General features: G+C 49.0%; 2 protein-coding genes across 2 annotated transcripts in view; one reads left to right on the top strand and one right to left on the bottom strand.

Moving 5' to 3' along the window:
- Positions 1-7,220, top strand: part of Atxn1 (ataxin 1) — a 41,964-nt gene extending 34,744 nt beyond the window's left edge. Inside the window, exon 3 of the mRNA XM_055619296.1 lies at positions 1,653-7,220. Coding sequence (XP_055475271.1) covers positions 1,653-2,183 — 531 coding nt within the window. The 3' untranslated portion in view covers positions 2,184-7,220. The remainder of the gene's footprint in view (positions 1-1,652) is intronic.
- Positions 7,221-12,539: 5,319 nt separating this feature from the next.
- Positions 12,540-19,215, bottom strand: LOC129685791 (GMP reductase 1; the record flags this gene model as incomplete). The annotated part of the gene is given in 3 exon segments (XM_055619295.1): positions 12,540-13,009; positions 15,975-16,134; positions 19,173-19,215. Coding segments are annotated over 3 exon segments (384 nt in total), but the record flags the coding sequence as incomplete, so codon positions are not given.
- Between the last annotated feature and the right edge of the window lie 3,223 nt (positions 19,216-22,438).

Genomic DNA, 22,438 nt, shown 5'->3' with positions numbered 1-22,438 from the left:
TTCCATGACCTATAAATCCAATAAAGAAAGGAAACCCAGGAATTCAAGAAGTCTATGTTCTAGGATTAAAGCTAGGGCATGAGACCTCAGCACACAAAACAATCTTGTGGCTGGACCATGCACTGAAGCTATCTGTCCTCATAGTGTCCACTCTCTGTCCTCATAGTGTCCACTCTCAAAAATCCTCCAATATTACCCATCCTTCAGGGTCCCAGGAAAGGCCTCCCTGCTTACTTCAGCCCTTATTGATGACAATGATCCCTTAAATTCATTGGACACGCCTGTAATCCCATCACTCAGGGAGGCAGAGGCAGGAGGATCTCTGTGAGTTTAAGGCCAGCCTGGTCTACAAAGCAAGTCCAGGACAGCCAAGGCTACAGAGAAACCCTGTCATGGAAAAAAAAATTTTTTGGACACTAAAATGTCATTAGTTCCATGCTCTTTTAGAGGCTAGGAACCCAGTGCCAAACAGGTACACACTTTTCTTCATGAGGCTCTCCTAGCATCTTGGTCTTAGCAGCATTTAGCATGATGGTAAACTGCGCTTCTGAGGCCTACCTGCAAAGCCTCACAAGCGAACTCTAAGTGGGCATTTTGACATTGCTTCTGGTCAGTGGGTGATGCTTTTACCAGAGCCCTCTACAAAGCCGGTATTTAGTAGATTTAGCATATTTTGAATGATAAACACACTTGTCTCATTAGTCTGCCCAGGGTCTGAATACACTGAGTACAACAGTTAGCACCCTTGTTTCAAAGTACTGCTGCAGCGGTGAGAGGCTGGTGAACAAATTCTCACGTTTTCTTCCCATCCAGCCCATGTGTGTCTGTGTTAAAGAAAACACTCACACTCATGGGAACCCAGGGAGATGGCTCAGTTGGTAAAGGACTTTTTTATGCAAACATGAGGACATGAGTTTGATCCCAGGACCCGTGGGGGGGAAAAAGGCAGAGACGGAGGCATGCACTTGTAATCCCAGAGCCGGAGAGGCAGAGATAGAATCCTCAAGGCTTGCAGGCCAATCCGCCTCATCTACTTGATGAGCAACAGGCCACTGAGAAAAAAAGAAAAGACCAGACTGCGATCACACCATCATGACCGGAAGGAAGCTGCCATTTCTCAGCCTTTTACATCCTTTCCTCCCCCTCTTCCACCATGCATGCTCCGCCTCCGGGGGGGGGGGGGGCGTTAATAGAGATGTCCTCTGCAGGGCTGAGAACTCAGCCCCTTCTTATTCTCAACACTTTGACCTTTATGCTGTTGGTGGTCAATGGCTGCTGCGGTAAGTTTCCGGTGGACTGCCCCACACCTCTGCACATAAACGGAGCACTGCATGGTTTTAGTGGGCTATATATTTTTACAAGACATGCGGTTTGGAGTGAGGCATGTTGGGGAATGTGCGGGAGGTTAGAAGGGGGACATGGGGGGGTACTGTGGTCATATTTCATTGTATATATGTATGGGAGGGATCCCCCCCAACATAATTTTCAAAAACTTAATGAAGATAAATTAGCCAGTAGAAAAATAAAAGTGGTTGAGGATGAGTTCTTGCCTCCGTGCACACACACGTGCGTACACATGGAAAAACCATTTTCTCATATTTCCTTCCTCTCTCTCCTCCCCCCCCCCCCCCCCCCCGCTTCTGTTTCCACAGGTCAGTGTCGAAGTTTTGGTAGAGTATCCTTTTTTTGTGTTTGGACAGGGCTGGTCATCCTGCTGTCCTGAGCGAACCAGCCAGCTCTTTGATCTGCCGTGTTCCAAACTCTCCGTCGGGGACGTCTGCATTTCGCTCACCCTCAAGAACCTGAAGAATGGCTCTGTTAAAAAGGGCCAGCCCGTGGACCCTGCCAGCGTCTTGCTGAAGCACGCAAAGACGGACAGCCTGGCTGGCAGCAGACACAGATACGCTGAGCAGGAAAACGGGATCAACCAGGGAGGCGCGCAGGTGCTCTCTGAGAACGGCGAACTGAAGTTTCCAGAAAAATTAGGATTGCCTGCAGCACCCTTCCTCACCAAAATAGAACCGAGCAAGCCCGCAGCCACAAGGAAGAGGAGGTGGTCGGCACCGGAGACCCGCAAACTGGAGAAGTCGGAGGATGAGCCTCCTTTGACTCTTCCCAAGCCTTCGCTCATTCCTCAGGAGGTTAAGATCTGCATCGAAGGCCGATCTAACGTGGGCAAGTAGAGACCGTGCAGGCAGCCGAGGCCCGGGCCTCTTCTGCTGTCTGTATCCAGATTACTGTACTGTAGGCTAAATAACACAGTATTTACATGTTATTCTCTTTAGGTTTGTGTTCTAACCTTGTCATTAGAGTCAAACAGGTGTGTCGCAGGAGACTGGTGCATTGGCATTGTCTGCGCGTGTCTGTTGAGACGGCAGGTAGAGGGTGGTCAGAACCGCGGCCCTGGAGCTCCAGGGCATCCCGGGCGGCCCTGGATGTGGCTTCATGAGCGCCTGCCTTCCCCAGCAGCACAGAGCTGAGGGGCATCAGTTCTCACTGGTTTCCAGAGCAAAGTCAGTGGGAAGCGACCTGCAAGGGTGTCTGGGTGCGTTCCTGTGAAGGGTGCCATGGTGCCATGGTGGTGAATGAGGGGCTCTCTTTTTCTCGGCCTCCCCTCTCCGTTCGCTTGCTCACTCTCAGCATGGGACTGGGGGACCTGGGTTTCCCACAAGCAAAGTCATCCTCAGGAGGCCCAGCTTCCGGGCATTGAGGGGAGGCATCAGACAGCAGATGGGAAGCTAGTTTCGAAGAACGTGGTTCTCTCCAACATATTTTACTATAAAAAGCAACTTTTAATCATAGATATATAGAGATATATATGTATATTTCCCCCATGGGGCCTGACTGCACTGAGTTTTTATTTTTATTTTTAAGAACAGCTGCCACGTGCAGGATTTCATTTCTGCTCTACCAGGCCCGGTGACATCATCACCAGGTGTCACAGAGGGCAGGGAAGTCCTTGCTCAGGTCCCTCCTGGTCAGGCGGGTGGCAGTGGGGCTGGGGGACAGAGGGAGCACCCACACTGGTCTCTGCGCAGTGTTAGGAAAAAAAAACCAATCAGGTTGTTTGCATTGCCTTGGGCTCCCAAGAGGGAAACGCAAGCTCCCCTCCCGAGAGAGCCAGGGCAGCTCTCGGGGCTGAGCTGGCAGCATCCTTTCTTTTAGGGTCTAGTACTGTTTCTAGTTCATAACTATGGACAACTCGGGTGCCGCTGTTTTTTTTGTTTTTTTTTTTTTTTTCCCTCAATCCCAGTGCGACATGAGGAGTTAGATATGGAAGGTATACATCTGTTACTATCTCTTAAGCAGTTAAAAATGCTGCGCAGACTTCTTAACCGAGCATCTTGGTCTGTCCTTCAATGAGTACTGTATCTCACTTCAAACTCTTTGGGAAGAAAAGACAAACCTAAGTTGCTTTCGATTTTTTTTTTTCTTCCAACACTGTAACTATATTTCAGCTCTGCAAGACTGCTCACAAGCCAGCAGTCGAAGGCTCCCATCTGGCTTAAGGGGATGAATGTGAGCTGTAAACTAGCACGTGACGATAGATGACCACCCAGTACTGCCACGGCAGGCACTTGTCACTTTGATGTTGGAGAAAGTTAGAAGGCGTATGCAGAGTTGGCAGAGAAACCGAGGAAAGACACGGAGGAAAAGACACACTCGTTTTTGTCCAGTGTTTTTAGGGTGAACTCCTAAAGAAGAACTTTGCGATTTGCACATCTTGAGTTTATAATTTGTGTGATATTCCTGCAGTTTTTATCCAATAACATTGTGGGAAAGGTTTTGGGGGTGGGGTGGGGGTTGAACAAGCATAAATAAATGTAGCAAAAATTACTTTCTAACCTGCCTACACCCTAGGCCCTTCTTAGAAGGTTCTGTTCCTTGAGACTTCATTTTTGTTATCTGCCATACCCATCATGAGAAGCCAGATCTGAGAGTTTTCTTCAGACTCATTGAGAGTTTTCCATAGAGACATTTTATATATGTGAGCGAGTATTTTCATTTCTGGAGAAATAAGTGTTAATATTATTTTTCACAATGACTTTTTTTTTCTATTTGAAATCAAACAAAGATCTAATGTTTGGTACAAAAACCCAGAAAGGATATTTCATAAAGTCACAAGTTTTCATTCCCAGAGATCAAAAATATCATTTGTGGGTTCTGAGTACGTCTTAAAGTGCTTTAAACCAAGTTTTATAAATAGGGAGACGTTTTTAAACATTCTTACTTGGCTGGCTGCAACTAACCTAAATAAGTTCTTATTTGACTTTTAACCACTAAAAAAAAAAAAAAAAAAGCCTTCTCAAATTAGGAAAGAGAGACCTCCCTAAGCAACCGCCATGCTGGCCATACAGGCTGCATTCATAGTGGCTCTCATTGGGACTGATGATTTTTTTTTTTTAACAGACCATTTTCTGGGGTGTACCAAAAATATCTGAGTAGGTTTCGAGTAGCTGGCCTCTCCCTAAACTTCATTACCCTCTCAGCACGCTAGCAGGTCAGAGTGGGCTCATTCTTACAGTCACATCGTTTGTTTAGTGCTGTGATTTTTTTTTTTTTTTTAACGTTTCTGTTCAGAGACCTTGCTTAATCTTCCACATATTCTGCTCAGGGTACTGGCACTTATAGGTTTCTGTTTTTCTTTTGTTTGTTTGTTTGTTTTTTCACCTTGGACGGTGAGAGGAATAAGGGGCTGCCTCAGAGGTGCCGTGCGGTAATACTCATGACAGCTGCTGTGGGCTCAGAAAACACACACTGCTTTCTGGCTGACCTCGAGGACAGAACTGACTGTGCCCGCTAAACTGACACTAAAGCAGGGAAACACACACGGTTCAGAGCAATAGGAATATCATTCACTTCTGTGGTTCTATTTCAGGTATAGGAATTATAAAAAACCATTGGTTCTTCTGAAGCTTTTGTCCCATATCATCCACTCGCTCTCTTAGCATGTGCAATACTTTGTGTGCCAATAGCGTGCTTTCTGGTTAAAGTTCATCACCATTTGGCTCTTCCCTCGTTCTGTGGGTCAACCTTCCTTCCCCTCACTGGCCAAAGACAGGCTCAAGGGAAGAAACCACTTTCCCCTTAATGTGGATAAGAATACCGGGATAGAGGGCCTGTGTGTCTGTCACCAGGACACAGCGACAGCCAGCCAAGGAGACCTGAGGGAAGTGCCTGGAAGGCCCATCACTGTACTTGGCAAAGGCCCTTCTCTCTGTAGCGAACCTGGAATGCAGCAAGGAGGCAGACTGGTTCCTAGGACACACTCCGGAGCAATGTGGGCCGAAGTCCACCCACTTTTCAGTCTCTCCTGTGTCCTTGAGACTTTGACCTCTGCCTTTGAGCACAAGCAACTTATGGCATATGTGTGTGTGTGCTGAGCACACCTACCAATGGCTTTGCAGGGGACCACCCAGCAACCACAGTCACCATTCCCTTGCGGCAGCGCTCTCTTCACATAGGAAGAGCACGGAGGGGCAGGAACCACCTCTGGTTTGCAGACCTTGGTGGCCCCCCAGGCTCCCGGAGCAGTGTGTTCATCTTTCTGCGTAGGGAGCATGGTAATGGCAGTGCCCTCAGCGTACAAGGATCAGCCATGGGCCTCCCTCTGTACCTTTGCAATATTTATCAACAGCCGTCTTTCATTCTGCTCTTTCCTGCTTTCCATTTTTTAAAACAAATAACAGCAGGCCTTTTGTGTTTACAATGGAACATGATCACCAAGAAATTAGTCAGGGCAAAAAGAAAACATAGTAATATTACTAATAAGAAATCAACAAACAAGAACCTCTTTATAGGAATTTCTAAATACATAAAATGACTGTTCCTTCGAATGTTTAACTTTAGAATTATTTCAGTTTGTCTGGGCCACCTTGGGGTCAGCGGGAGGGGATAGGGATCGTGGGAAAGGCCAAGGATGCCACTTACCTCAAATCTTTTTAAAAGTGGGAATCCCAATTGCATTCTTTTTTTCCCCCTTTGGACTTGCAGGATAATCGTCTGTGTTGGTCACATTTTGCTTTTCTCAATTCATCCGACTCATTTTGGATGGCCTGGTTTTTGTGGTGGTGGCAACAGAATGTCCTTAACTCTGAATCTTGACCTTGTATGTTTTCTGTTAGGGTGAGCTTGTTGGATCCCTCTTTCCCTCCCCTCCCCCCCCCACCAGGAAGTGGCAGCATCCTTTCTTTCTCCCCTGCAAGGAACTCTGCGGAACCTTTCACACTTCTTACTCAGGGATGGGGCTGGTGTGTGTGTGTGGAACACGGACGTGTTCAGCGACAGCACTTTGGACTGCTCTGGAGTAGGGTTGTACAATTTCAAGGAATGTTTGGATTTCCCCCGCATCGTGTGGATTGCTCCTTAGCTAGTGCGCAGATTGCAATATAAGGCTGCACGCTCAAGATGAGCGGCAGCCACTGGCGATCAGAAAATCCACTCTTTGCACACAGTTTGATCTTTACTGAAATGTTGCCAAAATCTGTTTTTGTTGTAGCTTTGCATTTTTTTCTTTTCTCTCTCTCTTTTTAAGGAAACAATTGACAATACCCTTTAACATCTGTGACTACTAAGGAAACCTATTTTGTAAATGCTTTCGAAGACACTAACACCTATTTCAGACATGGTTGAGGAGGCAGAGCTCTTGGGATAGAAAGCCAGACTTTTTGAGCTGAGTTGGTTGGCATGGCAACTGTTTCCTGAACAAGCGAGCAGCTCAACAAACTAGTCTGCTCTCTCCTGAAACCCTCTGCATTCTCCAGCTTCCTAGTTAGCCCCCTTTGACTCCAGGGGAACACAGGGCCTCTAGTCTCCAATCCAGTGTCTTTGATGGTTGAAATGAAAGGCAAGAGAATTAGACTTCGTTATTTAAAAAATGGAGTGAAGGCCTTTTGAATTTCTGAACTAGAGAATTTAAGGAAAAAAATGGAGTAATAATTATAGAGAATCTACATTTTTATGAAGCACATGCATATGACCGGTTGTGTTGGGTTGGTTTCCTCCCTTTTCCATGGACAGTGTTGTATTTTTGTTCCTAAGGCAACTCCAAACAGTTTGCACATTCTCTACTCTGGAGCTGAGATTTCTTTTACATAGATGACCTCGCTTCAAATGTTACCTTACTGATAGGCTTTTTTTTTTTTTTTTTTCTTGTAGCACTATACCTTGTGGGAAGTTTTTTTGTTTTGTTTTCTTTAAAGTAAGTACACCCAATTTGAGCAGCCAAAGCGGGCGGGGGGGGGGGGAAAAAAGGGAGATTTTTTTTTTTTTTTTGAGGCACTCACTTTGGGGAGTACAGATAATTTTTTTAAAAAATTGCACAAAAGAAAAAATGAATGTTGAAATGATTCATTCAGTGTTTGAAAGAGACAGATCTGTTGAAACCATGAGTTTCATATTTTGTGTGTATAAAAAAAATGAAAAACAAAAAACAAAGCAGAGGAGGGTTGGAAGTTACATGTTTTGGGGTTTTATTTTTCCTGTATATAGAAATTTGTTGTCCTGATGATCAAATTTGTATGGTTATGGCCTGGAGGAATTACGATGTCAGAGGCTCTTCAGCTATCCTACACCTATGCTTACTGTCTGTTTTCGTTACACGTGGCTCTTGTGTGAAGAATGGGAAACTCTGTATTCCGATATTTTGAGAATACTGTCCATTCCTAGGCCGGAAGTACTTCCTTAAGTTCCCTTCTTAAGCCATTGCAACTTCTTTTCTTTGGATGATGTCTGACATTTTCAGCACTTCCTGTTCCTATAAACCCAAAGAATATAATCCTGAACATGAAGTGTTTCTAAGAGGGATCTTCTCCTTCCCAGTAAGACAGGACTCATGGTGGGGACGAAAAGGTGAGCCTTTCTTCTGCCTCCCACCGCACACCTCATTTACATGGGGGGGAAACATCTCAATTTGAATGCCTAGCTTTCGTTTTGATGTTTCTCAAGTAGAGGCCAGACGCAACTGACTGTTTCTCAGTCATGTTCCCATTGGACAGTGGAGCGGGGTGGCACCAACAGCTTAGGGGCAGTGAACAGATCTTCGCCCTGATTCTTACATTTGGGTTCACGTCCCCTCCCTTACTGTGCAAGTTCTTGTAGCTGACATTCACCTTGGCAAAGACGGAAGGGGGGCAGAGGCTTCAGCTTTTCACATCCTGACACTTGCATACAGGAGCTCCACCTGAATTCACATTAAGTGTGTTTGGCCAATAGGAACCATTTGCACCATAGCGGTCTCTAGGAACTCCCCTAACACTTTGTCTCTGAAAGGACTCAAGTCTTCCACTACAGATCACTCGGAGACTCTACCCACTCACGCTTTCTTGTTCCTTTACTGTCTGGATGGCCGAGCTGAAGGGCTGTGCAAAGCACTGTTTACAGTAACCCTTACCAAGATAGCATACTGCCCCCCAGACTCCCCAGCTGAGGTGACACCGGCTTAGAACTTGTGAAACATCAGTTACCAAGAAGGTTGGTGCATCGGTTTTCTCCAGTTCTTACACAAGCCACCTGCTCTGAAGTTATTTCCTAGTCCAAGAGTGGGATGATCCTTTGAGTCGGTGGGGTGTAACATTGACAACGCACCAGAGCCCCATTCTGTGACTACTGTCCCCTCCCCAACCCACACAGCATAATGCCAGGTAGCATCAACTGAAAGGGGGTTGCAGCAGAGTCCTGTCAGTATTTGTGGTGGCCTTTCAAGAAGACAGTCTGCATCTCCAACCAGTGGAGTCTTGGCCCTAAAGAACCTGAGAGCTGAACCAGAGGAGGTTTGGATATCAGGTTCCCAACCTCTCCCATTTCCATTCATACGCCTCCCACAGGCCAAGGGGAAACGGACACCAAAACTTGGGCTGAGGGTACTACCATGTGGAGAACTAGGGAAAAAAAAAAAAACAACAAAAAAAAACGTTTTTTGCACCTTATTGAAAAGAAACTTTTAAGTGCATACATAGTTAAGAGCTTTTATTGTGACAGGAGAACTTTTCCATATGCGTGCATACTCTCTGTAATTCCAGTGTAAAATGTTGTACTTGCACTAGCTTTTTTAAAAACAAATATTAAAAAAAATGGAAGAATTCATATTCTATTTTCTAATCGTGGTGTGTCTATTTGTAGGATACACTCGAGTCTGTTTATTGAATTTTATGGTCCCTTTCTTTGATGGTGCTTGCAGGTTTTCTAGGTAGAAATTATTTCATTATTATAATAAAACAATGTTTGATTCAAAATTTGAACAAAATTGTTTTAAATAAATTGTCTGTATACCAGTACAAGTTTATTGTATAATACTCGTACTAATAATAAAATAACAGTGCCAATTGCAAACCTGTGTCTTTGCCTTTTGTCAGGTTCCTAAAGAAAGCAATGGCTGTGATGGTGACAGAAGTTCCTCCTCACTGTGTCACCTCAGGGCACCCTGGGGAGACCGGTGGCAGGGAATGAAATGAGGCACGGATGTCCCTAACCTGCCGTCTCCTATCTGCTCAACGTTCTAGGTTGTTCTTCTCAAATGACCGGCAGCTCTGCACCTCGTGTGGTGTGGTCAGTGGTCTGCAGCTGGTGAGTATGTTTCCGTGCAGCGTGGGCTTCTTAGAAACCTGGGGAGGAGAGGTTTCTCCACACAGGAAGCCTCCTTCCTCTGTGTTTGCCTCGAGAGGACAGTGCACAGGATGGCGCTGGACTCGGCTTCAGAAAGACGTAGCGTGGGTGGTTGTCTAGGAAAGTCATGCCTCCAGGAGAAGCACCCCCAGGTATGCCCTGCCCCCATGCACCTGCGGTGCTCTTCTATCTGAAAGCCGAGTTCACACAGGGGAGAAAGAGAACGCCAGAAGAGTTCAGCGATTTCCCTTGGCCGGGAAAGGATGGGAACTCTCTGCTTCTGTTTTCTTCTTAGTAATATCTTTGTGAGCTATCCAATTAGGACTCATCTCAGTAAATCAGGCAGCCTGGGCTACACGGCAGCATGCGGCTCCTGAAACAAGGATTTGAGGTTCTATACGCTATATTTTAGTGTATGAGAAAAGGAGTAGCATTCTAGGAAGCCTCAGTGAAACAGACTAGAAGGGCTGTTCCTGATGTGCAGCGGGCCAGCCCCTGCTTGCTCACAATTAGATGCTAGTAACAGCCTACTTATGGCTAGGACAACTCAAATACAGTTTGCTGTGCTACTCTGAGGCATGCCTTAAATCTCTTAAGCATTGCTCCAGTCCAAGACCAAAGGCACCAAGTTCACTCTCCTTTACTCCAGGGTTGTGCCCAACTTTCCAAAGAAAATGTTCTCCCACACTTATTACCTGATAGGTAAATGGCAACATTTCTCTCTCTGCTTCTCTGTCTGCAGAGATATGAGTAGGCAGCCTCCTGCTCTTGAAACCACGGTCTGCCACCGTCCCTCCCGCTCCCTCACAGGAAGTCCTATGCATTGACAGCAAGCCTTCTCGGTCCACGGCATGTTTGCTGCCTGGACTAAAGAATGCTCCCACAGTGGGTTCCCCCCAGCCCCATTCCTATCATGGATTTGCTCTGGTAAAGAGAATGTGTGTTCCTTTTTATGAAGCCTCGCTTCAGGTGGCACCAGGTGTCCAGGGCTTTGCAAGAGCTTGGGTTTCATCGGCCTAGAATTTGATGCCAAGGGGCCTGCAAAGACCCCTTACAGAGAAAGAGCATAACTGAATGTGTTGCTACAGGGGAAGGAAACCTGCAGCCCCCGTACTGACCACATGGCACCGCACCCTCAGGGCAGTGTCCTCACAGTGCCAGATGCTGCAGTGTGAACACAGGGACCAGGCCTATCAAAGACACAGGTGACAGCTCATTACAACGCCAGAAATTTGGAGAAAGGCACAGGTCTGGACAGTCCACTTTAATGGGCTTGAGAGTTCCTTTTCCTCTCACTTATTCTAGGCTCATTAAGCTGCCATCAGGGATGATCTATGAAACACACTCACCATGGGGTATACACCAAGAGAGGCTGACACTTGACACAGATGGGGAAGAGAGGAAGTGGGGTCCTCTAAACAGGTCCTGCATCTTTTTGTTTGTATTGAATACCATCTCTTGTGATGACTCTTGTGATGATTAGCCTTGTCAGCCTGACTTGACTTAGAACCACGGAGGAGGTAAAATCACAGGTGTGCCTGTTAGGGTGTTTCTGGAGAGGTTTAAGTGAGAAGAGAAAACCCACCCTGACAGTGAATAGTACCACCGCATGGGCTGGGGACCTGCAATGGATAAAGGGGGTGGAGGAGACGGGAACCCAGATAGAATGTGAGGATTCACCCCTCTGATTTCCTGGTTTACAGAGGTGTGAGTGAGTGGCCTTGTGTTGCCAGGCACAGCTGCCAGCCACTGGCATCCTTCCCTACCTCAATGGACAGTATCACTTGAACTTTGCACCAGAAGAACCCCCCCCCCCTTTAAGTTGCTTCTTTCAGGAATTCCGTCATTGTGATGAGAATAGTAGTGAGCACAGCCTCCCCGCCACCCCCAAGTACAGCCATTCATATCTCCATAGGTACAGGGCTTTAGGACTTTGGGCGAGAGATTGAAGAAGGGTTCGGCATGCAACCTTCTCAAACCTGAAGGTCTTAAAATACCAGGCTGTAAACAGGCTGGCAGTCCCCCAGGTACTGATGTGGCTGGATCTTTCTTGCAGCATCAGATAGGGTACACACCAGACGATTAATTGATCCTCACTCAGCAATTCCAGTCCTTCCCCACCAATGTCATATTTGCCTTTTCAGAGAAAACATAGCCCTGTGCCTGCTGATGAGCGTTGTTAGGAAAAACACCTGACCCTCATGAGCGTCAGTGCTTTGACATCCTGCAGGACAGTTCTCTGGGCTAAGTAGGGCCTTTCTCCAAGTTGGAGTCTCTCTTACCAGCCAATAATGGGCACCTTGCTGCAGAGCTATACGGTTCTTCCCAGGAAGCAGTAATACAAGGGACTTTCTCAAACTCCTAACTCACATTTTAAATCCCCTTTAGGCTACAAAGCACTTGGTTTTCAGGGAGGCTTCTTCAGAACCTCTTCATAAAAACATCTATGGGACTTCAAGATGGTTTTGTAACCTCATGGAGAAGGGGCCAGCCTAGCTGAGCTGAAGCTCAAGCAAGACCTGAGGTCAGCCAGGGCTAATAACTAGATCGTGACTCTTTTAAAAAAAAAAAAAAAAAAGGGCAATCTGACAAGATGAGATAGGGAAGAGAAGGATAAGGGGTAGGGGTGTGTATATGACAAAACAACACAAAAATCTGGGACAGGATCGGCCTGCTAGCTTCTATCGGCTCCAAACAGGCAGGGAGACGTCCGTCAACCCGGCCCATCGCCTTGTTTCTTCCCAGAAACAAAAGCTGGAGGGAAGAGGTGGGGTACAAGCATAGCTCACACCCAGCCTCACACCGCACTCCCTCCACGGCCAGGGGTCTTGTGTGTTAACCATCTGAGGGTCACTTACCTGGCTGGGATGGCTTTCCCAACTCTTGTGACGCTGCACCACAACTGTGCTCCTGACCATGCAAACTTCAGCACTCAGTCAAGATCACAGCATTATATTAAAAGTGAAACCACTGTCCTTGAGGAAGAAAACAGAGGCGGAAGGACAGGCTGCAGGGGTTGCTTGAAACAAAGAGGCAATGAGTTCTAGGAGCTGACCCAGGGCCCCACGTGCTCCCGGGATCCACACAGGCACTAGGGCAAGCCCCAAGGCCTTTATGTGCATGCTCAGGACGGCGGCTCAGTGTCGGCATCTGTGGTGGCAGCCAGCCTGCTAGGACAGACAAGAAGGGGTGGGAGAAGCATGGCGAGGGGTGGCCTCCTGGAGGTTAACCGAACACCGTGTTGTGCTGTTGGGTCACCCGGATGAACGTGGCCCTCCTGCTGAGCTCTTTGAGCTTGGCAGCCCCGACATAGGTACAGGTAGACCGCAGTCCTCCGAGGATGTCCAGAATTGTGTTCTCTACATCCCCTTTGTAAGGCACCTCCACAGTCTTGCCCTCAGAGGCCCTGGGGGAGAGGAAGGGGGAGGGTTAATCCAGTTTGTTTTCCCTTAATAACCCAGGCAGAACACCCCCCCCCCCGTATGGCTTTTATTTTGTTGACCATTCCATACATGTAAATGGTGTGTTTTGCTCATTTTCACTCGCTGTCACCTTCTCTCATCCTGCTCCTGCTCCCATCAAAGCCCTGCTCTTTACTCATAAGCCCAACACCCCCATTTTCATGTCTTTTTGGCTTGTTTTATTGTGTCCCCTTGAGTCAATAAACTCAGCAGGTGGAGGTCAATTATTAAGAGCATGGGGTCCTCACCGGTGGTCACACCACTGAAGAAAATGACTCCCCCAGCAACTACTAATTGCTCATAGCCCCTTGGAGAAGGGGGGGGTCACGAGGCCCTCTTCCATCCAGTCCGAGTCTTACCCAGGTAACAACAGCTTTAGTGAGTTTGTGAGTGCAACAATGGTGTGGCCACAGGGTGGTGTTCTACTCACTCTCCCATCCCTACTAAGTCCCTGGCAGATGCTGCATTCCTCTACCCTTATAGGAACGGTGACATTCTCCTTAGCCATGTCCCTCCACTCTTACGGTTCCACTCAGGCGCTAGCTACCAAATAGCCAACAGCCTAATTCTTCCCTGGGGAAAACAGACCCGCTGGCTTGCCTCCTATTACAGCCCCCTCCATCCATTCTTCACCAATAGAAAAGGCACCAGCTCCGTGAACGCTGTGTGTTCTCAGGGACAACACGGGTCTGCCTACGACACACATGAAAAGTCCTGCCTTGGCGGTGCAGTAACTGCACCCCGACGGCCACCCAGCAGCTCCGTGTGCCGCCACACCCACCGCTGAGAGCCAGGGTTGAGAGCTCTGTGGGTGGAGAACCCTCAGAACCTTGGGTGCCACCTCCACATTTTCGGAGCCGTGCTTGGAAATTCAGGCAGGCATAAACATAGGCAACATCTAAGTGTCCCCTTGCCGCTTACACGAAGGCCACCAAACAAACCAACAGCTTGCATCACAAGTCAGACCTGGATCCCGCAAAATGGAGACACAGTCTGTGCGTGCTTTCACGGCAGCATTACAGAAAGCGAGGCCCAGGCAGATCCTAGTAAGTACCCGAATTCTAGAACTTTCTGGGACTAGCCATTAACTAGAAAAAGAAACTCACAGTCTGAAACTCATCGCCTGGGATTCGAAAAGGATTCCCTTCTCCTAACATGGGTGCTCTGTGCACCTTGCATAGACTCCAGCCCCTTAAACCACTGTCTGGGCAATGGGCTGCTTGGTGGCTAGGTCAGAGCTCGAAGCTCAAGAAACTGGGGTCACCGACACATCCAAGATGGCTTAGATCTCAGAACACGCCCGTGAGTCCCCATGACGGCTGCCGTTGCAGGCGGCTCATGACCTTCCCGGGGTCTTTTCTCTTTGCTGAGGTGATGTCATCTCTTGTGTGTACTTCATTGTGGGGTCCCAAAGTCGTCTCATCTGTATCACCCAAGTGAGTGCTAATGATAGACAAGCAGCTAGCGCTACACTAATAACCAGGCAGGAGTTAAACACCAGATCGGAGTGGGGGGAGGGGGTACACACATGTGCCAATCACTCACACAGAGAGGCTGAGAGTGCAGACAAGACAGCAGCAGGGTCAACTTTGGATGCTCAGGCTAACTGCGGACGGTGGTCCTGCTTCCTTCAGTATCCTAAATGAACTCGAAGATCTGAACTCCGGAAGTGAGGCTCAGTGTGTCTACACCTCCACCCTGCTGAATGTCCACAGGGGGCTTCTCCCTCAGCTCCTGGCATCTCCATTGCTTCAGCCTGACCTGCTTTTTTCCCTGTCCACTGCTTTTGGGGAGGGCTCTCTTCAACAGCTGGAACACAAAGGGGCCACCTGATCACGTGGCTCAATTCCACCTTGGCCCAGCACAGACTCCGTGTGGCCCTCGAAGGGTGACGGTAGCTACTGGCTGAACAGTGGGCTCTGAAGGATAATAAGGAGTGGGCCCCACTTCTCACTGAGGCCAGCCCCACACCTCTGTCCACCCAGCTTCTTCTGCTGTAACAAACGACTAGGGAGAATAGCAACACCCTCCCTATGGGGGGGAAAAAAAGCCTTTCTGACTGGCCACAGAGAGTGTTGGCCAGCCAGCGAAGGGTAGGCTTCCCATTCTCCATCCTTGTGTGAGGCCAGGCTTCTTTATAAACACATGAGCCCCTCTGCCCTGTGTCCTTCCTGCACCCTGTCCTTAGTACTGGCTCTGATGAGCTACAGTGGCTGGCTCTTTGGAGGACAGACAGACAGGGTCTGCTCTGTCACGGTTCTTGAGCATACACGAGGCTACTCTGGAAGTGGATGGAAAAGTCCATGTGATCTTGGGGAGATCGTGGACTGGCTGGAGAGATGGCTCAGAGGTTATGAGCACTTCCAGAGGTCCCGAGTTCAATTCCCAGCAAACACATGGTGGCTCCCAACCATCTATAATGATATCTGAAGCCCTCTTCTGGCGTGCAGGTGTGTATGCAGATAGGACACTGTATACATAATAAATAAATAAACCTAAAAACAGACAAATAAACCATGCCTCAGCAGTCAGGTTATACAGTTAATCAGCCGAAAACACTGCCAGTGTCAGCTGTCCGAGCCTGGGGCAGGTGACCAGCCCAAATGAAGTACTGTAAGCCACAGTGTCCTCTATGAAAGGCCTGCTCTGTTTGCTGCACAGTGAGAGATCATTCTTCATCCTGAGGCTTGCAGAACGAGTTATCTTAGGCCGGAGATGAGGGGAAAGAAGTTGTTCAGCAAAGGCTCTTTCAGGACAAGGTGATACTCAACGCATAGCCACCTGAAGCTGGACCTGGCCCTCCCACACTTACGCCTATAATCACATCTCCAGCCCCTCCCGTTCAGGGAACGGAACACAGAGCAGCTAGCCAGGCCAGCAGACACAGCCTAAGCCAGGTGGCAGCAGTACCTGTACTCGGCGACGCCTCCCGAGTGCTTCTTCATGGCTGTGTCCGAGCTCATGCCATAGAAGAGCTTCAGCTTCTGCCCGTTCCTCTCGATCACCTCTCCTGCGCACTCTGTGTGGCCTGAAAACATGCCTCCCAGCATGACAAAGTCTGCACCGGCTCCTACATGCCAACAAGTGGACAAAAGGACAAGGCAGAGGCAGGCTCAGAGAATATAAGGTCTGGAAAGAGGGTCTTGCCCAGTACACCCTTCTGTGCACAGAACAGCTCAGCCTTCCTGTAAGACCAGAAACTGCAGGAAGTCAGAGACACTGAGGGCTGGAGATGGGGGGGAAGAGAGGACAGTCGTCACTGCCTTGAAGGGACCAGTGACTGGCTGGGAAACCTTCTGAGCAGGTCTTGCTCCTTTAGACCAACAAGAGCGTGACCAGTTTCCCGCACCTTAGAAAGCAAGCTGCCTGACCTTGGATTCAGTACAAGGACTGAAGGCTGGGGCTGTAGCTCAGTTGGCACTATCCTCCAGGATAGTGCTGCTTTTGATTCCAGCGCTGCATAAACCAAGCATGGTAGTACATGCTTGTAATCTCAGCACTTGGGAGGTGAAGGCAGGAGGGGGAGAAGTTGTTCAAGGTCATCCTTGGCTATCTAGCTAACCTGGGCTACTTGAGACCCTATCTCAAAACCAAAGCAATTCAGCAAAATTTTAAGTGATCTTTCCATGCTGTTCTTGGGCAGCTATGGATATCAAATATGATGCACCATACAGGGGAGGTCATGTGTTGCAAGCTAACGCCCCCAACCCCCCCAATTCCTAAAATGATGGCTTCTGGAGGTGATGCCTCTGGGTAGTCATGCAGGTTACACGCAGTCATGAAGGTCTCAGTAGCTCTGAAAGAACACACTTGCTCCCTTCCCCATGCGATGCCCTCGGTCCGGCTGTGGGACAGACAGCAAGAAGGTCCTCTCTAGGGATCAGGCAAGTGCCAATGCTGTGTGCTTGGGCATCCCAGCCTCCTCAGCCATGAACCAAATTAACTTTTGTCAACTGAAAAGTGGGCTACGACGTGAGGTGCTAATAGAAATATCTCCTGCCGAGTCACTGAGGATTCCGTTTAGAACAAAACCCGTCCATAACAGGGTGCCGAGTAATCGGGGTGAATGGGCTGGCCAACAGCAGGTGAAGCAGCAGCCTTGATGTCTCCGCTGGGGCCATCTGAACACTTACACAGAACGCCACAATCCCTCAATGCTCTGTCCGTTAGGAAGGGATGCTGAGTAGCGCTGGCCCCTTGGCAAGCAGGGCACAGCACAGACTGCACAGTGGACTGCCAGCAGCTCCAGGCAGGGATGCCCCGCCTGCCCTCCTGCTGTGATTTTAAGGAGGCAGTGGAAGGGTCTGGCCACACCTCCAGAGGAAGAAAGCCAACTGCAGGAACCTTGAGCACAGATCCGTTAAAACATCACTACTTAAAGTGGTTCCTAGTGGCTTTTATTTCTCAGCACTCAAATTGCTTCCCAACTGGCTTTTCCTAGACAAGGTCTCTCTTCCCCTCACTCCTTGGTCCACGCAGGACTGCGTGTTAACAGAGTAGGGGAGAATGCCTGAGGAAAGCCGAGCGAAGGGCCGGTCCCAAGCCTCAGAACAGGTGCTTTCTGGAGAGCAGTCGCTTCTAAGTGTGGTTAGCTCCCACCTTGTGCTGTGGTCCGTGGGAGGTACCAAGAGGGAACCAGACACTTAGTGATGCTCCAGGATAAGGCCAAGGCCACAGACACCAGGGAGCTGGAGTTCTCCCTGCATGTAACTGTAGGACTACGACCTTGCCATGCAATCCGGGGACCTCTGTCCTCTGGACCATAAGACAGGCAAGATAGAATAAACGAAGGGTTTATGTTTCCTTCCACAGCTGGCCTGGGGGAGGGGGGGGGAGCATCCTTTTTTTTTTTTTATGATACACTTTGGGTTGCTAGGAAACCCTGCCAGCAGGAACACCATCCGAATCCCCCTCTGTGGCTACTTTAAACACAGAACAGGTGCTGGCGAGATGGCTCATCAGGGAGAGGCACTCGCTGCCAAGCCGAAACTCCCCGGTTCGAGCCCCCAGACCCCACGTGGTGGAAGGACAATCTTGACTGGTCCTCTGGCTTCCACGTGCGTGTGCCTGCACACATACAAATACGCGATGTAATTCAAATGTTAAGAACAGGGGCTGGAGAGATGGCTCAGAGGTTAAGAGCACTGGTTGCTCTTCCAGAGGTCCTGAGTTCAATTCCCAGCAATCACATGATGGCTCACAACCATCTACAATGAGATTTGGTGCCCTCTTCTGGCTTACACGCATACATTAAGGCAAGATACTATATACATAATAAATAAATAAATATAAAAAAACCAGAACTTTTGTTATCACTAAGACAGGTAAGTTTCTAGCACAGTGTGTGTGTGTGTGTGTGTGTGTGTGTGTGTGTGTGTGTGTGTGCGCGCGCACGCACGCGCTGTAGTACACCATACTGTAGTGTACTCATACCAAACTGCACGGTACCACTTAACAGTTTGGAGCGGGGCAGCTAGTTCTGGCTTCTGTATGGTTTGTGGAAAGCAAGCAGTATGCGCATGCTCAGCAGCCCTAGTTTACCACCCTGGCCCTTTTGTGCCAGGTGCAGCAAAAACCAGGACCCCAGAGGCCCTACGGCTCAGACCCTGCTGGGTTACAGCGGGCACTGCTGCCCTCTAGTGGGAAAGCAGGCTGGTTAGCCTCCAGCCAGGACTGGGTCCAGCCCGGATGACGTGGGGACCTCTTTCTTAGTTGGGGGGGAGGGGAGGAAGGCCGGAAGCTGCTCCAGGTTGACTAAAAGCAAAAGCAGCCCTTGGCCTCTGCACGGCAGAGTAAGTGCTCTGCAGTGTCACGGGTACCCTGGGTGTTCTCTTTCTCAACGAAACATCGCAATTTGATCCACTCCTGCCTTGCATGACATCACTCCAGACCCACATTCTAGCACCGTGCTCGCTCCGCTACAGACACGAACCAAAACCGAGCCAGGATTTTGTCAGAGGGGAACGAAATCCAGGCAAAGAAAACTCCCGATGAGCCCAGAAGCCCCTCGGGGGTTCTGCCTCCATCTGGTTCTTCCAAGCTGCCCAGACCCCCTCCTTTTCCGCCAGTCTCTCTTCCCCCTTTGGCAGGGCTGACCTTGGAACTTACCAAAGGCTTTGGCGACATCTCCTGGACATGTGCAGCCTCCATCCTTCAAAAGAAGAAAGCAGAGAATATCAGCAAGGTGGGACCAGGCCAGCGAGGAGGAAGCGGCCAGGAACTACCTCCCAGCCGCTGGCCCGACAGCCTGGAGGCTGGCTTTCCGGTGTTCTAAGTTACTCCCCTTTGCCCTGCACCTTCAGTCTCCCAACCCCATCCTTACTCTGACGGTCAAAGGCTGTCACCCCTGTCCGTCCATCCTCTGGGCTCAAGCACCTATGTCTGGGGAGGAGGACAAAGCATGCCAGACTGGTCACTGTCCTCTGCTAGACCATTGTATAACATGCCCAGCCACTCCACGGACCCTGCTCCTTCAAAGTCAGAAGCCCACCTCTCCCTCCCTGCCTGCGGAGGGCGAGATTCATTTAGTCTAAGTGCTAGGTGCCGAGAGAAGGGCATGGAGCCGGCTCCTTTATCTTCTCAGCTGCCTTGGGTCTCCAGTCCATCCTGTCCTTAAAAAAAAAAAAAAAGTGCTCACTGCTGGCATCCCACTCTGCCCACACAGCACAGGCTAGCTGGGTGGGCAGCGTGATTAAGCTGCAACCTCAGGCTGCAGTCACAGGTTCAAAGTTCCTGGGACACAGCGTTCAGGTTTCCCCAAATGCCCAGGCTGCTACTTGCTCTTCCCAGCAGAGCCTGGGTGATATAGAAAGAGGACTTCCTGAGTGCTGGGATTACAGGCTTGCACTACTCCAGCGTGCTCATCACTCTTTCTCTATCACCTAATTGGCCCCCAATTAGGAGGAGGATTCAAATCCTGCTGCTTAGCTAACCTTGCCGCTGCATGCCTGCGATCCCAGCACTCAGAAGCTGGAGGCAGGAGAGGATTCGGAGTTCCGGGCGTTTGCTCTCCATGTGTCCCTTGCTTATCCCACTCACTCAACTTTCTAGAGTTTTATGTTAGATTAAAAAAACAAAACAAACAAACAAAAACCAAACCTAGGAGCAGGACGAGCAGAAGTGTCAGTTATGCAAACCTGATGACCCAAAGGCCAAGTCTGATCGCCAGAACCCATGTATAAAAAACAACATGTGGCGTTGTGTGCCCATGAGCCCAGCGGGCATCTGTGATCCCAGCAGGCATCTGGGATCCCAGCATTCCTCTGATGAGAGGTGGAGACAAGGATCAGGCAGGGAAGCTTAAGAGGCAGCTAGCCTGGAGGGCACAGCACAGCAACAGCCACAGGAGACTGCTTCCACATGGTAGGAGAGAACCGACTCTCAAGGTGCCCTCTGACCTCCACACATGCTCTCGGATATAGAGACACACAGAATAAATACAAAGGAAAACCAGCTCTGTGCACAGGATTTCAAGCCATAATCAGATTATGTAAACTCATGCTTCTGTGAACGTAGGTCCCCAACAGTGTGACTTCAGAATGTTCTTTGCTCGCTCCCTAAGTAGCTTGGGACCACACGAGGATTTATCACGTGAGAGCCTCAGTATTGCAGAATGTGGTCAATGCTGCAGCCTGACTAGAAGCCCTGTGTTGCTGAGACCTCAAGAAATGCTTCAGGCTGGAGGTATGACTCAGCTGATAGGCACACTGCTCTTCCAGGGGACCTGGGTTCAAGTCTCAGCACCCACACAGTGATTTACAACTGTCTGTAAATCTGTCTGGAGGATCTGGTGCCCGCTTCTGGCTTCCACAGGCACACATGTGGCATACAGATACATGAAAGCCAAAAAAATTACCCAATAAAAACTTGTTTAAATTAAGAAAGAAAACAGCTGGTTTTCCAGTTGACCCAAAGTCTCGGTTAACGTGCTACCCACGGCCACAGAGAGAATACTGTATCGAAAGTGTTGTCCGTTCACGATGCTGGTGTGCCAGACTACAGGAGGTGCTGAATGAAATTTCACACGATTGGTTAAGACGACGGAATTGGCACTTTCTACAGTTTACAGGTAATGTCCAAGCACTGTCCAATGAATCCCATCATGCTCTAGTAAGACACACACACTCACACCTTCACACAGTGACAGTCAGCTGCTGAAAGACTGTGAAACAAAGTGGCCCTGGCCAGCTATGCAAAGCAGGAACTGACAAGTGTTGCCTGTTTTGTTTTTCGACATGGTTATTAGCACTATATTTAAGGACGAACGGCATCGTGGGATGCGAGTGATTTGGTTCATTAATTTCCAGCATGCCTCTTCTGCTTAAAAATAATTGCTCAGGGGCTGAAGGATGATGGCCCGGTTGGGAAGGCATTTGCCTCCTAACTGGGAGGTGCCAAGTTCATATACCCAGAACCTGTGTAAACCACTGGAGCTGCAGCACGCACCTCTAATCTCAGCAATGCCACAGATGAGGCCCGGAGACAGGAAACTCACCAGACAGCTAATCTGGCCTGTGTAGGAAAGTTCCGGGCCAATCAAACAAAAGATGGCAAGTACCTGAGGGTGACACTATGGCTGTCCTCTGACCCTCCATGCACACACGTGCACATTATGGCTCTACTCTCTGCAATACTGAGGCTCTCACGTGATAAATCCTCGTGTGGTCCCAAGCTACTTAGGGAGCGAGCAAAGAGCATTCTGAAGTCACACTGTTGGGGACCTACGTTCACAGAGGCATGAGTTTACATAATCTGATTATGGTTTGAAATCCTGTGCACAGAGCTGATTTTCCTTTGTATTTATTCTGTGTGTCTCTATATCCGAGAGCATGTGTGGAGGTCAGAGGGCACCTTGAGAGTCGGTTCTCTCCTACCATGTGGAAGCAGTCTCCTGTGGCTGTTGTTGTGCTGTGCCCTCCAGGCTAGCTGCCTCTTAAGCTTAGACAGCTATGATTTTCCCAACCAGCCACAAATAAAAATAAACAACAACAACAAAGATCTGTGCCTCTATTAAGCATGCACAGACTTTCCTGTGGTCCCCTACGTAATGCAGGGGAGCAACTGTTTACCTGGCATTTGCCCTGTATCAGGAAGTCTGGAGATGATTTAAACTATAAGGGAATGTGCATGGAAGTTATACCCCAATACTAGGCTGCTGTACACAAGGACTTGAGCAACTGTGGACTGCAATTTCTCACGGGACTGCTGGACTCCAGAAGGCCAAGGAGTAACTAGACACATCTAGCCATCCACCCACCCATCTCAGCTTCACGAGCAGGTGCCACGGTCCACCACAGGACGGGCCCTGTAGTGCGCAGCTCAAGGCACGTGACTATGGTCGTTCCCCAAGGTGGTGCTGTGAGGGGTGTGGATGG

Source organism: Psammomys obesus, unplaced genomic scaffold, assembly GCF_907164565.1.
Source record: "Psammomys obesus unplaced genomic scaffold, mPsaObe1.curated_primary_1811, whole genome shotgun sequence".
Classification (NCBI taxonomy): Eukaryota; Metazoa; Chordata; class Mammalia; order Rodentia; family Muridae; genus Psammomys; species Psammomys obesus.
Note: the sequence above shows the minus strand (reverse complement) of the source record. Positions and strands in the feature narration are given on the sequence as shown.